The sequence below is a fragment of the Jatropha curcas genome, chromosome 5 (genome assembly GCF_041381405.1).
Source record: "Jatropha curcas cultivar XTBG-Jc1 chromosome 5, XTBG_Jcur_1.0, whole genome shotgun sequence".
Classification (NCBI taxonomy): Eukaryota; Viridiplantae; Streptophyta; class Magnoliopsida; order Malpighiales; family Euphorbiaceae; genus Jatropha; species Jatropha curcas.
This window is the reverse complement of record NC_143155.1, coordinates 22,863,986-22,878,903: the sequence shown is the minus strand read 5'-3', so window position 1 is coordinate 22,878,903 and position 14,918 is coordinate 22,863,986. Positions and strand designations below refer to the sequence as shown.

At 35.0% G+C, this 14,918-nt stretch overlaps 3 protein-coding genes across 4 annotated transcripts; 1 reads left to right on the top strand and 2 right to left on the bottom strand.

Annotated features, from left to right (window-relative positions):
• Nucleotides 1–1,230: 1,230 nt before the first annotated feature.
• On the bottom strand, nt 1,231–3,517 carry LOC105630533 (chromatin modification-like protein). Its single transcript, XM_012212373.4, has 5 exons — nt 3,289–3,517; nt 3,101–3,173; nt 2,273–2,324; nt 2,088–2,157; nt 1,231–1,654 (listed from the first exon to the last, which is right to left on the bottom strand). Exons 1-5 carry the CDS (start codon nt 3,511–3,513, stop codon nt 1,571–1,573), a joined length of 504 nt encoding a protein of 167 aa, XP_012067763.2. The 5' UTR covers nt 3,514–3,517; the 3' UTR covers nt 1,231–1,570.
• A 913-nt stretch (nt 3,518–4,430) lies between these two features.
• LOC105630960 (triose phosphate/phosphate translocator, chloroplastic) lies at nt 4,431–9,757 on the top strand. Its single transcript, XM_020678005.3, has 12 exons — nt 4,431–5,327; nt 5,404–5,475; nt 5,681–5,746; nt 5,907–5,985; nt 6,071–6,191; nt 6,582–6,677; nt 6,884–6,996; nt 7,617–7,694; nt 7,789–7,905; nt 8,387–8,486; nt 8,864–8,964; nt 9,489–9,757. The coding sequence occupies exons 1-12, from the start codon at nt 5,062–5,064 to the stop codon at nt 9,513–9,515; spliced, it is 1,236 nt and encodes a 411-aa protein (XP_020533664.1). The 5' UTR covers nt 4,431–5,061; the 3' UTR covers nt 9,516–9,757.
• On the bottom strand, nt 9,206–14,541 carry LOC105630534 (Tetratricopeptide repeat (TPR)-like superfamily protein). Of its 2 annotated transcripts, none has more exons than XM_012212375.4 (7): nt 13,830–14,541; nt 13,387–13,609; nt 12,784–13,266; nt 11,755–11,961; nt 11,196–11,333; nt 10,887–11,075; nt 9,206–9,504 (listed from the first exon to the last, which is right to left on the bottom strand). In XM_012212375.4, exons 1-6 carry the CDS (start codon nt 14,450–14,452, stop codon nt 10,890–10,892), a joined length of 1,860 nt encoding a protein of 619 aa, XP_012067765.1. In that variant the 5' UTR covers nt 14,453–14,541; the 3' UTR covers nt 9,206–9,504; nt 10,887–10,889. The 2 variants fall into 2 exon arrangements, with proteins under 2 accessions (XP_012067765.1, XP_012067764.1); XM_012212374.4 differs by lacking the exon at nt 9,206–9,504 and adding an exon at nt 9,905–10,372 and having other exon boundaries at nt 13,830–14,540.
• Between the last annotated feature and the right edge of the window lie 377 nt (nt 14,542–14,918).

Sequence of the window (14,918 nt, the reverse complement as noted above, 5' to 3'; positions counted from 1 at the left end):
TGTGCTGTGGCTGTCATTATCATATTTGTGCTCAACAAAATCATGCAGAGAGCAAAAACAATGAATCCCTTTTGCAACGCCATTTTTCAAGAATTGATATATTGCTTTATTCTTCAGAAATGATTTTGATTTCTGTTTTGATGATGGAAGAGCTGAGGCTTTTGAGTCTATATATTGAGGGTTTTTTTTTTTTTTTTTTCTTTTTGCTATAATTAGACATGTCCTCCTTGAAATTCTGCATTTGATTAGAATTTTTGAGGTTGTTATTGAGTGTGAAGAAAGGAAGAAATATAACTTAGTTCTTACTATTTAGAGAATTCCAAGAATGGAACTGATCATTAAAGACATTTGCAGCTCAGTGGATAAAAAGGTTTTGTATTTTACTAGGCTAAACTTTTTTCAGAGTGAAGAGCTTTTCAATAATAACAGCTAATCTTGCATAGTAATACTATGTTATTTGAACGGCGGCAGTGGCGGCTTCAATTGTGCTGCTGTTGAAAAGTTTATACAGAGTTGCAGACTTTGATAAATAAAAGATTGAACTACGTGATGGAGTAAAAAGATGGGAAGTGCTGTTGAAAAGTATCTGCTCTAATATTAACAACGGGGTATCCAAAAAACTGATACACTTACTTGCAAAATCCAATTTTTATAGGCACTTTTTCCCCTGTACATCAAAATTTAAAAATGAATAAAGGCCGTAAAGTTTTATACCCTCAAACCAAATTGGTACTTGATATAATTGCTCGGAGGCATGGCCATGGATCGTTTTTAACCGGAATCAAACTGTACTGTAAATGAATCAGACTGAAATTGGTGGTTCAAAAACCGGTTAAGATTCATATGAATGTTAAAAATGAACCGGAACCGGATGCACAAATAAAATTATTTGTAGCTTAAAATTTTTTATAAAAAAATTTATATGGCTTGATTTGATTGTAATTGATTTGATTTATGGTGAACAGAAATACACAATCATACATAATTTATAAAAAATGATGAAAAAAAATATATATATGATTTGACTTAATTTAAACAGCGGTTCATTTAACCGGTCATGCCTTTGCACGTAAATTTGCTTAATGTTCTTGGTGACAGTATTTTCAAGTTGGGAGAAGTTGAGTTATCAAAGTCCAAAAATTAATAGTTGTGAACATTGAATAATAGATATATGCATATCAATTAAGTCCTTTATAATTGAAAAAGAATCATTATTAATGCTTGGCACACTAGAAAGCAACAGTAAATGGATTTCATTTTAAATTCATAGGAGGATTAGATGTTCTTATGCCTTGATGATCCAAACACTATAGAGTGGTAGCACTTATAAACTAGTTAACTTGTAGGCACCGCAGAACATTCCTAAATGTATTTACAAATTTATCTTCCCGAAATAAGAAAGTGTAAAGTCATATGATAGCAACAGCTGAGAAAAATTACAACCAGAATAAAAACTCTTATATTATAAGTAATATCTACCTCCTCTCAAGTTTGTCCCCTGTTGCATTCTAATGACACAATAAGGACCGAGTAAATGTTGGAAATGAACGCATACCAAAACTGTGAAATATCACTCTTCCTTAACAAAATAACTTTGAGGCAAGGAAAAATCTTCTTCATGACCCAGGATTTCTGCCTCATCATCATCTGGTTTCTGAAACTCGGTAAGAACACACCATATCAACAAACACTGTATACACTCTGACAGCAAAGATAAATGTCCAAAATAAAAAAAAATAAAAAAATAAAAAAACCAGAGATTGTAATTTTAGTGTTTCAAAAGGGGTTATGTGTTTGGCATAATTGTAAGAATCCTTAAAGCAACCCCTTTACAGGTGCATATTCAAATCTTTAAAGCGACCACTTCATGCAGAAATACCGAGAAACTTTGCAAATGCTCTCTTCCTAGACTTGATAAAGATTTGAATGGAATAGCACACATATGTTTATATGAATAATGAATATACATTTGTCCATGTGATTGTTCCTTGATCAATAGCATACTACATCCATCACATAACCACAAATACATCTTTAGTGATAAGAAAATAATCTAAAAGGGAGATATAATGAAAATTGTTGAATACCAGCATTTCTATGTTATAGAAACGGTCCAGCAACTGCAAAACCTCATCTGGCGAAAAGTGTCGATCAAAGCTGTGATGAAGTCATCAAAGAATTAACAGCATGTAATAGAAAACATATATCAAGAAAGTCTCTGCATCAAAACCAGGTAAGAACGAGAATAAAAGAATTTCTGAGACAAAAAAACCTTCTCCGCAGAAATTCCATTAGACCATAAAGAACAAAGTGGCGATGCATGCCTGCATGAAAAGTATTTGTTTGGTGATTATCTATTATTTTTTAAAATAAACAATAGCCTTGGCAGTTAGCACTGAAGTGTAATATAAACTGAAAAATTCAGGATGGAAATGAATTATGGAAATTAGCGACCTCTTTGGACAGACCTTAATGAGATCCAATCCTAGAATAGCCCCATCTGAGAAATAAGGATGAAACACTCTACACTCAAAAACTATGCAGGAAAGCCAAAAATTGGCTGATGGGTTAAAAGCCACATCTGGTGACTCATTGAAATTCTAAAGACTCCTATGATTAAGATACTCCAGAAAATATATTTAGCAACTCAACTGATAAACCAAGACAAAAACTTAAACCAACTAAATTCCAGCTCTAAGGAATCAAGCTTCGAAATTTTGCTCCTCCTACTGACAGAAAAATAGTTAATTCCATAGTGCAAGTTCTTTAATCTGGCTTTTCTTTCACTAGAGAACAAAAATTGAACATCAAAAATATCAATTGCCTGATTGACAATTCCAGTTCACTAATTGCTAGCTATAGATTTGCTTCACCGTGAGCACCCAATTCCACGTTTCCCATTTTGTTTCTTCTTAAATTTACCAACATGATACAGTTCACTAATTGCTAGATACAGATTAAATCAAATTTAAAATTTAAAAACAGGATATAAAATTTTGTTTTTACTAAATTTCATTGACAAAAGAAAATGATACTTCGAAATAAAAAACAATGCATGCATACAAAATTGAAACTTTAAGAGGATTCTGAAGGAACCTGCCTCTCAATTTGACAGGAGGATAGATTTCAAGAGCTTCTAATAGTCTGAGCTCCAATTCAACCTGTGATTGCTCCTAATTGACCGAAACAGGAATTAAAAAAAGAAAAGAAAAGAGAACCATGATTTTTTAATTCCATATGATTAATTAACAAATTTATTTAACTGAGATAGAGGAGACAAAGAGAGACCTTAGGAAGAGAGGAAGCAGAGGAAGGAGGAGCTTTACATGGAGAATGTACGGACATGCCATCCTGTTCCTCTTCTCTCTCCTTGCCATTACTAACTTCCATTTTTGTGGCTTTCCTCGCTGTTTTGCTCTGTAATTGGGATAAACTTTCTTTGAATAATTTTGAAATTGGAATGCAGAAAGCGTTTTCTGTTTTCCTTTTCCCTAGGGGTTTAGACTTCAGCATTTGATCCCACAGCGACAGACGTGTACTTCTATGTTGTAATGTTTGGGCCTGTCGGATCCAATTTTACTGGTTTGGGCTCAGAAGTCAGAATGTGATTGTCACTTCAGAATTAGACTTGGAGGCCTTATCTTCTCGGATAATCGGCTCAAATAAACAAGGGTTTATAATAAATTTGACGTGTTTAATGACCAAAATAACATAAGACTTCCAAGTTTTAACCGGTGCTGTAATCGAGATAATCACCTGTCAGCCGCTCGAGGCTTAACTGGATGAAAGCTCGCTTGATTTCGTTTGATAAATTTGTTAAATTTGAATTATACTTAAGTCGAATTATTAAGTTATTTTAATAAATAAGTCGAGCTTCATTTTTAAGGTAATTTATTAACTAATTTAATAAGTCAAGATTAATTGAATCTACTTGGCTTATTTATAGGTATTAGTCGAACTTGAATCAAAACCGAGCTTGATATTTTCTAAATAAGCTGAGCTCGAGTTTAAACATATTCTTATCAAGCTAAAATCGAATTTATTAGAGCTAAATCTGATTTGGTTTGTTTATATTTCTAATTTTAACACATAACGATTGACTCATGTAATAAAGTAAGATTGAGTTTAGTGATTAGGTTTAGTAAATTAGAAGTCCGACTATTCTGATAGTTAAGTTGAATGTGACGGGGAGGCTTGATCCTTTCAATTTGGATGTTTGATTATATTAAGTTTTTTTGAATTTTAATAATAAAATAAAAATTTTGCTCATAAAAAAAATAACAAAACAATGTTATTGACGTCAGACCACAAACAGAAATGCTAATTGAAGCTGACGAGACTCGCAACTATTAGGCCATTTGCTCACCCAGAGCGCTATTTCCATTCCTGCATAAGTATGGCGCCATCCGGCATATTATTATTATTATTATTATTATTATTATTAATCAATGTTGTTTTTTTTTGTTAATTAAATTTTTTTTATTCGAATTAGGATTTGCAATCTTCAGCGATGTTGCGATATATTCATCACTAAATCCATATCATATGAACAAAGGGAATCAGATTTCCAATTACAGTGATGATATTAAAAAATGAAACAATGTGAATTCACCATTTTTTTTTTTTTTTGTAACAAATTTATATAATAGTAATTAATAAGTTTTTTTCGCCAAAAGCAGAAGCGGAGAATTTTTTCTAGAGGAAGCATGATTGATGATCTTGATGCAAAAGACAAGACAATCAAGACTCTTTTGTAACATTTTTTTTTTTTTTCCTTTGTTCTTCTACTCTATTATTGAAGTTCATGAGCAAAGCAAAGCTTCTTTACTTTCAACGAAGAAGAAGAAGAAGAAGAAGAACACGATGAGATGAGTGCTCTTGCTTAAAACTAATGTATCTCTCTCTGCTATCTCCGCTTCTATAACATTAATTCCTCGATTTTGACGTCTCACTTTGTCCTTTTCTCAGTTCTAAATTCCTATTGCAGTCCCCGCCATTCTCATTTCTCTTCAAGCTCTGTTCTCATTTGATTATATTCAACATACTTCTTTTCCTCTTACTATGGCTTCTGTCATTTCGTCAGTTCACTCTTCTCCATTCTCTTCACTCTACTTATCGCCTAACAAAATTTCACCTAATCATGTTGCACTCAAAGCTCGATCACATCGCGCCACTAATAAACTCACGCCGTTGCTGGAGACACCAAATTCTCACCTCAAAATTGAATTTTCCGGCCAGCCATTGAGAATCGCCGGTTGGAGTCAGTCGATTAGGCGACGAGGTTCCGTTGACTTTCCGGTCGTTAAGGCTGCAGCTGATGCCGAGGGGTCAGACTTATTTTGATTTTTATTTTATTAAGAGTATACAGTAGTTCTGTTTTTTCACTTGTATTTGTGGCTGTAGACACGTGGAGCCTGCTAAAAGCTTTGGTGAGAAATTTCCTGCACTGGTCACTGGTTTCTTCTTCTTCATGTGGTAATCTACCACAGTATATATAATGTTGATTTGTGCTAATTTCTTCTTTATGCATTGTGTATAATTAATTTATCGACTAATCGAAATTTTTATGCTAATTTAACCCGGCAGGAAGTAGCATTACATTGAGTGTTTTAGAGACTGAATGTGTTCTTGCATCTGTTTCAAAGATTATTATTGATTGATTTGTGCTTTATTTATACAGGTATTTCTTAAATGTAATCTTCAACATACTCAACAAGAAGGTTTATAATTACTTCCCATATCCATAGTATGTGGTTCTTGCTAGATGATTTTGCTTTTTCTACTCATCCATAGTATGGATTTCATTTTATATGTGCATAATTTGTGTTATATACTGCGCTGCAATATAGTTTTTTTTGTGTTTAATAGGCACTAAGGCATGGCTTTGAAATGTTTTTATTTTTCAGTTTTGTTTCGGTCATACATCTCTTAGTTGGAGTGGTATATTGTCTTGTTTCTTGGGGTGTTGGTCTACCAAAACGCGCAGTAAGTTACAATTGCTTCACTTGCTATCTTTTCTCCGAATGGATCATTATGGTTTGACTAATGACATGATTTCTTCTCTAACCAGCCAATTGACAGGGACCTTCTGTTACTCCTGACTCCAGTTGCATTCTGTCATGCCCTTGGACATGTCATGTCTAACGTATCATTTGCGGCTGTTGCTGTATCTTTTACACACACCATCAAAGGTATTGATAATGTGATTCTGTGAATGATGCAAAAGTATCGTTTGGAAATTAATTGTGATTTTACCAACCGTTGAAATGTGATTTTTCAGAACGATATGGCCATCCAAGTTTGGTGGCCTGTTGTTCAAGTATAAGCACACAATTCATTTCTCAGTGCTTGGAACACTTGGATGTCCAAGAGCCAGGGTTTTTCTTCATAGCAGAAGTAGATTTTCCTATATTTCTCTTAGGCGCTAAGAACATTTACTATTTCTTCTTGCTTTAATTATTTACAGGTGGTAACCTCAGGTTTTTTTTTTTTCATGCATTCTTCTATCAGTAGGTTAATATATTGAGATAGCATTGTACTGTTTATGGATTCTAATCCTAAACTATTTTGTTTTTTTACAGCTCTAGAGCCCTTCTTCAGTGCTGCTGCCTCTCAATTTGTGCTCGGCCACCAAATTCCTTTGTCACTATGGATTTCATTGGCCCCAGTAGTTATTGGTAATTCAGAATTCAGAGAACATATATTATTCTGCTTTCTGCTTCATTCATTGTCCTTTATTGAAAAGTGAATAAATCCTATTTTTCACAACCTGAAATATACGCGAGTATTTGGCATCTACACCTGTTATTCAATCCTTGTCTCGTAAAATTATTGGATCCTCTTATGTACTCTGTTGGCTGAGGTTTTCTGATTTCTCTGCTAGGTGTATCTATGGCATCACTGACTGAACTTTCCTTCAACTGGACTGGGTTCATCAGTGCAATGATTTCTAACATTGCGTTTACCTACAGAAGTATATATTCTAAAAAGGCAATGGTAAGATTATTCAAAGAGTATGACAATTTATTCCGTTCTTCAATTTTATAATTATGTTTAGGTGGATATGGATCCTTTGACCATTGGTTGTCCTCATGTCATAATATGAAACCTTTATTTTTTCAAGAAAAGAAAGCGTCTTATGGAGACAGATTAAATTGAGTTAAATCATAAACTAAAAAGTAAATTTCTACTCAAATTTGATGAATCAATTAACTATAATTTCTTCGTCGTTATTGTGATTCCAATGCCGTTTAATCGAGTTCACTATTATTTTCAGATGTTAAAAGACAGGGGAACTTTTAAGAGTTCAATTGAAAATTGGAATCCTATGCTATTTCTTTAAGGCTTGAAAACACGCTAAGTTTGTTCTCCACCAATGTTCGAACACTCTGTATATATCTACTGCAAGGCATGCAACAAAATGAAATCAACCATAAAGCCAACAGATATGCCGTAGAATTTTTAAAAAACTAAAAGGTCGGAAATAAAGATTTCACAGCCTCCTGGACTTTTAAGCCATTTATATTTGGCTTATCGAACTGGTAGACCTGCAGTAGAATATATATCTGATGCACTAGATTTCTCATAATATTTAACTTCTACTAAAAATTTGGCAGACTGGCATGGACAGCACAAATGTGTATGCTTACATTTCAATAATTGCCCTCTTTTTTTGTCTCCCACCAGCAATACTAGTAAGTATGCTTATCACAGAAACCGACTGCAATACCATTGCTTTGTTTTTCTTGTTACCTTTGACTGTTGGTTGATCTGTGTCTTTTTCTCCAGATTGAGGGTCCTCAATTGATGCAATATGGTTTCAGAGATGCAATTGCCAAAGTGGGATTAGTCAAATTTGTATCTGACTTGTTCTGGATTGGAATGTTTTATCATCTGTATAACCAGGTACCTCAAACATGAAACTTTCAGCTCTCCTTATGGCTTTAAAATAAATAATAATAATAATAATAATAATAATAAACAAACATGGCATCCCAAATGTCTCACTCTGGACTTCTTTATTTTCTGAAATCTGAACCTTATTCTATGTCTACCACTATACTAGTTTATGTATCATCTAGATTTTGCATTCCTTCCTTCTTTTTAACTTTTTTATGTCTAAGGTTCAGTAATGTACCTTCAAAAGTTGTTATATCGGCTAAATGATTATCCTTGCGTATAAAGTACTGTTGATAAGTGAGAAGTTGATATTACCAAGATATTATGTTGACGTCTACACTTTTTTCTGTTGATTCCTAGGTAGGACAAAATCTGGATCAGAACTATGCACGTATTTGCTAATTATGACTATCTTGTTTGCTTTGGTTCTTTCAGTATACGTTCTCTTTAATTTATACTTTGATAAGATTGACGTTTTAAATTTCAGGTAGCCACAAATACCTTGGAACGGGTTGCACCACTTACACATGCAGTTGGAAATGTGTTGAAGCGAGTTTTTGTCATTGGGTTCTCCATTGTTGTATTTGGTAACTATTGGTTCTCTATCTTTTTAACTCGCATAATGTGTTTTTTGTTCCTAATGTTGAAAGGTGCTTCCTATTATTCTGGGGCTTAGATTAGCTGAGGTGGTTCTAGATATTGCTGACTTATTATAATGAGGTTTAACCATTTTGGGGCTTACCAAACTGTTACTTGATCCAAGCTTTTCTACCATCCAAATGTTGATCGAAAGTGCTAGAAGAACAATAGATTTCAACCTATGCGCTCAATCCCTCTCAAAATGAAGAAACCATGCTACCTAAACATCATCTTTCCACTTAACCAAAGGCCATTCTCAATCATATTTCAGACAATTCTAAGAATCATGTTTTTTATATCCTTGTGATGATTGTAAAACTTGCAGGTAATAGAATCTCCACCCAAACCGGGATTGGTACAATAATAGCCATTGCAGGTGTTGCCCTCTACTCTCTCATAAAAGCTAACATGGAAGAACAAAAACGGGTAAGATAATTAAAGCCATCACTTGAATCTTTTTATGTTGTCTCCATTTCTTGATCGTCTTTCACAAACAAATTTATGGAGATTTTATTTTCCACGAATAATTTTCCACAGCAATGATTTTAAGAACTGTATGTCATGTAAGAAGCATCAGAGTTTCCAGTATTGTCATCCATGTTTGGATTTAATTCATCATATTATATAATATGGTAGAACTGATATCTAATTTCATATGAATTACATATGTTCCACAAGATAAAAGATTCCGCATAATAAAGGGTCATCATATTTGCTGCCATGAATAATGGAAACAACCTATAAGCAGCCGTATGCAAAAGATACAGTGGCTTGAAAAATGAAATGATGCTTCTAAGCGTTTCTTTCGAGTTGAAGGAAAAAAGAGGAAATTTATGTACAAGCATTATATGACCACTACGAGTTCTAAATTTGAGTCATTATTTTTTCTTATTTGTTTTTCAGCTAGATAACTTGGTCGTGTGCTCATAAACTTTTTTTGTCATTTTCAGAAGGCTGCTGTGATTCCTGCATCATAAGGAAACAAAATCTGGATTTCAGACCATACACAGGCAAAAGAGATCTTAGCATGGGATTTTCAAAACCAATTATTGGATGTTCAAATTAGAGGGAAAGAAAGTTTTGGATTAAAAACTGACAAGGCTTTCACAATTGTAAAAAGAATAAAATGGTATGCTGATATTTTACTGCAGTATCATAATTACTGCAATTTGAAGAGTTAATACTGCAAAACTTAAAAGTTCTTGCAGAATTCATCTAATCCTGAAACCATGACAATCGCAACTTGACAGAAACATTCTCTATTCTTTGAATTTTCAGTTAATTTGTTTTTTCTTTTTTTTCCATCAAACAAATTCCATTGCTGGCAAATAAACACCCTTCAAACTGTCAGAGTGCTGAATGCAAGTGGAAAAAGAATGGTAAATATGTAATTTCCAGTTCCACAGAACTGTTACTTCCAAAGCAAAATCCTTACAAGCCGAAATTAATTTCAACATTTACAAAATGCAGACACATTCCAGATGAGTGGCGCAGAGAAAGGTGTCGCCAGATCTAAGCCATATACCAGTGATGGCCTCACCTAACAGACTTTCTACCCTAAATAAATTATCAAGATTGTCCTACATTTATTTGTCACCATTAAAGTATGTTTTGGATCAATGTTTCATTGCCCCTACAGTTTTTGTCAAAAATAATTTTAATGTGAAGAAAATATTTGGCTATAGGAGGCTATGATCCTAAGTTCCATGCTGGCAATACTCAAAATTGAGCACACCCAAGTAATATACAAACAAGAATGACTTTGGTCTGAAATGAAGAGCTCAAGCAGTATCCGAACTGCCCAAATCGATTGCCATGAAGAACAAGAAATAACCTGCAAGAAGTCCAATGAGACAAATCAGCAAATCATGGTTGGTGCAGGGTTTCCCTTGACCGGGCACAATTTCGCAACCTAACAGATCACTTCTAACAAAAACAAAATGGCAGTAAACTTGTTTTCCCCAGACTCTGGAGATTGCTCTCAATAAAATTAGACATCCAATAATAACTCTAGAATTGGGAATGACAGGATGCTATTTTAGATGACAAATGAAAAGGGAAAGGTTAACCACCAAAAAAAAAAAAAAAACAACGACAGCTAGCTTAACTGGTGCAATACAGTTTGATGTTGTCACCAGATCCAAATATTAGACCCAACCTCTATGTGGGGGTGGCGGAGGGGGTTAGATGTGCAAAAGCGCCCCCACAGATGCATTTCAAAAACACTACGATAGCCCAACTGAAAACGTTATGCAGCATCTCAACTTGAACAAGGTCCTAAGCAATCAAGCAATTATTCTTTATATTCTGTTTACATGTAGGGCTCAATTTCAATTATCAGAATTTACCTATCAAGCATAATCAGCGCTGTACTCGAGATTGAACAGCATGTCCCTGCGAATCTCACTGCCCATTCGAATTTTAAACTGGTTAGCAAAGGAACCCACACGATCATCACTGTCATAGTCCATCTCACGAACACACCGTCTTCTGACCTTCTTTAGAGTTTCCTTAGAGGGGGCAAATCCTGCAGATAGCTGGCCAACAGAACAGATTCATTAAGTAAACATCAATTCCTAAGCACAAACAACAAAACTAACTGTAAAATCTCAGAACTGCTACATGAGCTCAACAGGTAGAAGAAAGGATTAACTCACCATCTCCTCAATCGCAGAGAGAGCAGCTTTTGCATCTCTGTTGATGAGATGAGCATCAACTAGCAATGAATATGACCTTGCATTGGGCTTGATCCCTAAGCTTACCAAATGCTCAAACACCCTTGCAGCCTCAAATGTCTACAAGAAAAGTAAAGAAACTTCAAGTATAAAACAAATAGCAAGTCAAACTAGAAGTTCACGAAAGTCTGCTTGGCACATTTTGCGAACTTGTGTTGGTGAGTTGTGAATCACGTAAAATTACAGTGTGCATGCATGTGTAGGTGCAACAATTCACTGTGTAAAGCCTTTCAGATGTATATAAGCAGATAAGCCCTCTAAAAATGCACCATTTTGTCTCCACCTTTGATTCCCGCACGTCAGTTTTATACTACTAAAACTCAGTGCTAAGAGTTCAACATGACTGCTGACCATATACATCATGCAGGAAACAAAATAATATGGTGCTCTTCTCTCTTTTTTTTGGTGAGAATGTGTGGATGTCTTTGAGAGAGAAGGGGAAAATATAGGAGAAAGAGAAATGAGTAACTGAAACTTCTACCTTCTTGAGCCTTCCAAAGGCATACATCAGACTATTGTATGAATGAATATCAGGGGTCAGCCCAAAAGAAGAGCCAATTGCCTCAAAAGTTTGATAGGCACGGTCAAGGTCCCATATATTCGCACAACCTAAAACTACACAATTAAGTGCAGCAACAGACTTGTATGGACGTTCTGCACGACTCAAATTCTCCAGCTGAAAATACACCTGGTAGAAATTTAAAAATGGAGATTAGTGGCATTTCATAAGTAAATAAAATCAAAGCAACCAACTCCTAGAACCAAATAAATAAAAACACAAGCATCATATCTTCCAGTGTGATCCTCAGATGGTGTGGATAATTCCTTTTGAGGAGTTCTGGACTACATTGGCTGTAAGCATTTTCAATGCAGCCACAAAGAAGAGCATGTCTCTAACGAATATCTTTGGCCATGAAGTCCTATGTATTGCCTAAGACAAAAGCAATAGTGACATTCACCCAGACAAGAATACAAATCTTTTCCAACAAACTAGCATGCAATCAAAGCACAACCATATATTTGTTGATAATTGGAGCAACTGAAAAACAAATACTAATACTAACAAGTGAAATATGTATGATGAAGCTCAATAATCTAAGTTACAAACAATAACAAGATCAAACTTCTTCTCAGCTTCCGAAAAATGCTAGAAGATGAAACGAGTTAATTATATCATATGCATGTGCCACAGAGAGTCATTAGTTTAATGCAACAGTGATGTGATCATACGAGAGCCTTGATGTAAGAAGAATTAAACACAACAGGCACAATTTTATTTTAAATACCAATCAGTGAAAAACTTAAATCACTTTGGAAAGATCTAGTAGAATAGTTTTTTTTTTTTTTCCTTTTACTACTTATAAAGAAAGAAAATAAGCACCCCAAAAAATTCACTTTTGACCTCCATCTTCACACATTAATATATAGACATTGAAAAACTGGAATCATTAATCAAAATATTGCAAACAATATGAATCCAGTTTATTGACTTCTAAATATAAAGAAATACCGAGTCCAAAGTCTCGAAACCCTTCTTGGAGCAAGCCACAACCAATGGATGTAAAGAAGTAAATGGTGAGAACATTTCTTCCTGTGCTTCTTTGTCAGAATTTTCATAAGCAGCCTCGAATTCGCGCAGTGTACTAAAAGCTTTCTGCAGATTCCCCAGTGATGCATAGGCGTATATTTTCCCAATATAAGATTCTGGGTTAGGATTCTTCTTTCCACGTAATGAACGCCGAAGGATTGCCCATGATGCATCCAAGAGAGTAGAGCTGTAAGTCCTGCCAGCAGTTGCAAGGCCTGATACAACCAGTCCTTCATCAACAGAAAGTAGAACAGCAGGCCTAGCATTCTCAGCCTGGGCAGTCCATCTGGCCATAAATTCCAAGGCGTAATATGCCAACTTGCTATTATCCTCTTGCATTGCAACTTCTGCAATAAAGTTGCACATGTTCCAATTTGGACTCAGAGCTTTGTTTTGATCCATTGTCTGATAGAATCCAATACCAACAGAAGTCACATCAAAAAATGCCATTATATATAAACATACATTCATCAAAGATGCTCCCAACGCAGAATGATTTAGTTCTTAGTCAATCAGTCAAAGTACCTTGCATTTTTCAATAACTGACACCAATGTATCCAGTCGTCCTTTATTAACACAGCTACTCACACAATCGGAAAATGCTCTGCTTGTTAACATATAACCATTTCTTAAAGTCTTATCTATATATTTCAAGGCAGTATCAAATTGTTCAGCCAAGAACAATACACCAATAACCAAATCATATGACACATCATCAGGCTGAGATTCCTTTCCTGCAAGCTCCATCCTGAAATAGTGAAGAATGTCTTATCACAAAGCCAATATACACAGCAGACGTACATGAATTCATATAAGAGTGATCAATTCTAAAATGGAATCAAATCATTCAACCAGAATGCAAGTGTTTCGTCAAGAAAAAGAATATACACTCCCAAATAATTCACACAAACATTTTACAAATGCATACATTTGGTTTTTGGATCAATCAAAAAGCTCAAATTGCTAACCGTTCGAGCAACTTCTCGGCAGCCTCAGTCTCTCGAGCTTGATACATGGCCTTCAGCACCAAATTAAAAGACGCTGTATTAGGATCTAACGCAAACTCCTCCATCTGAGCAACCAAATCCAGCAAATCCGCAACAGTAGCTCCCATCATCAAATTAGCTCTCAAATAATGATTATACAGATGAACATCAGGCTTATTAGGCTTGCCATTCTTGTCAAGCGACCTTATCCAGAAATCAAAGAGTTGTTTCATATCAGACCACCGTTGAGAGGTCGTCCAATCCGCGAACACATTCAATAGAGAATTGACATCAAGATTTCGCGACATGGACTGGATTCGAGCATTTGGAGTTTGTTGAAGGAGACCGAAAGGGATTAGGGACTGACTAAGCGCCGGGTTAGGGTTCGAGATGGGATTGCGCCAGTTCTCGTGGTAGACTGGGCTGCCTGAGGCTGGGTTTGGAGGGAGAGAAGTGGTAGTGGTGGGGCTAGGATCGGACAGAGTTGGCTCGGCAGCGAGTTGAGGTTCTTGGGAAACGAAGGTGAATGTGGAGATGGATTTGATAGGATTTAGGGTTTTGATTAGGGTTTTGGTTCGAGTTAAGATCGCCATTTGAGACGCCATTGATGAGGCCTGTGAGTTTACTAGTGACTGACTGAGCTATTCTCTGATTTAGGGTTTTAAGATTTTGCCTATTTTTCCATTCAAAAAAAAAAAAAAAGAAATACCTATTTTTAATAATTTCGAAAGTAAGGGATATTCCTGATGTTATCGGAAAATTTTTGGGCATTTATCAATAACAAATTCGATAACAACATAATGGGCTGGGTTTTGGATTTTTTATTTTGGGCTGAAGTGGGCTACGATTAAGGACTGAATTCCTCTGCGTTGTCAGGTTTTGTTGGATTAATGGACCATTTGTTGTGTGTATTAATTAAACTTAAAAGGGGTTTGCTCTATTTTATTTTTTAAAAAAATTACTTTTGCCTTTCCTTTTCATAGGGTATTCCATTAAAATTGTCAAAAGAAAAAACCTCTAATTGCTTTAAATCTTATTTTTATCTTTTTATTAAAAACCTATATATATATA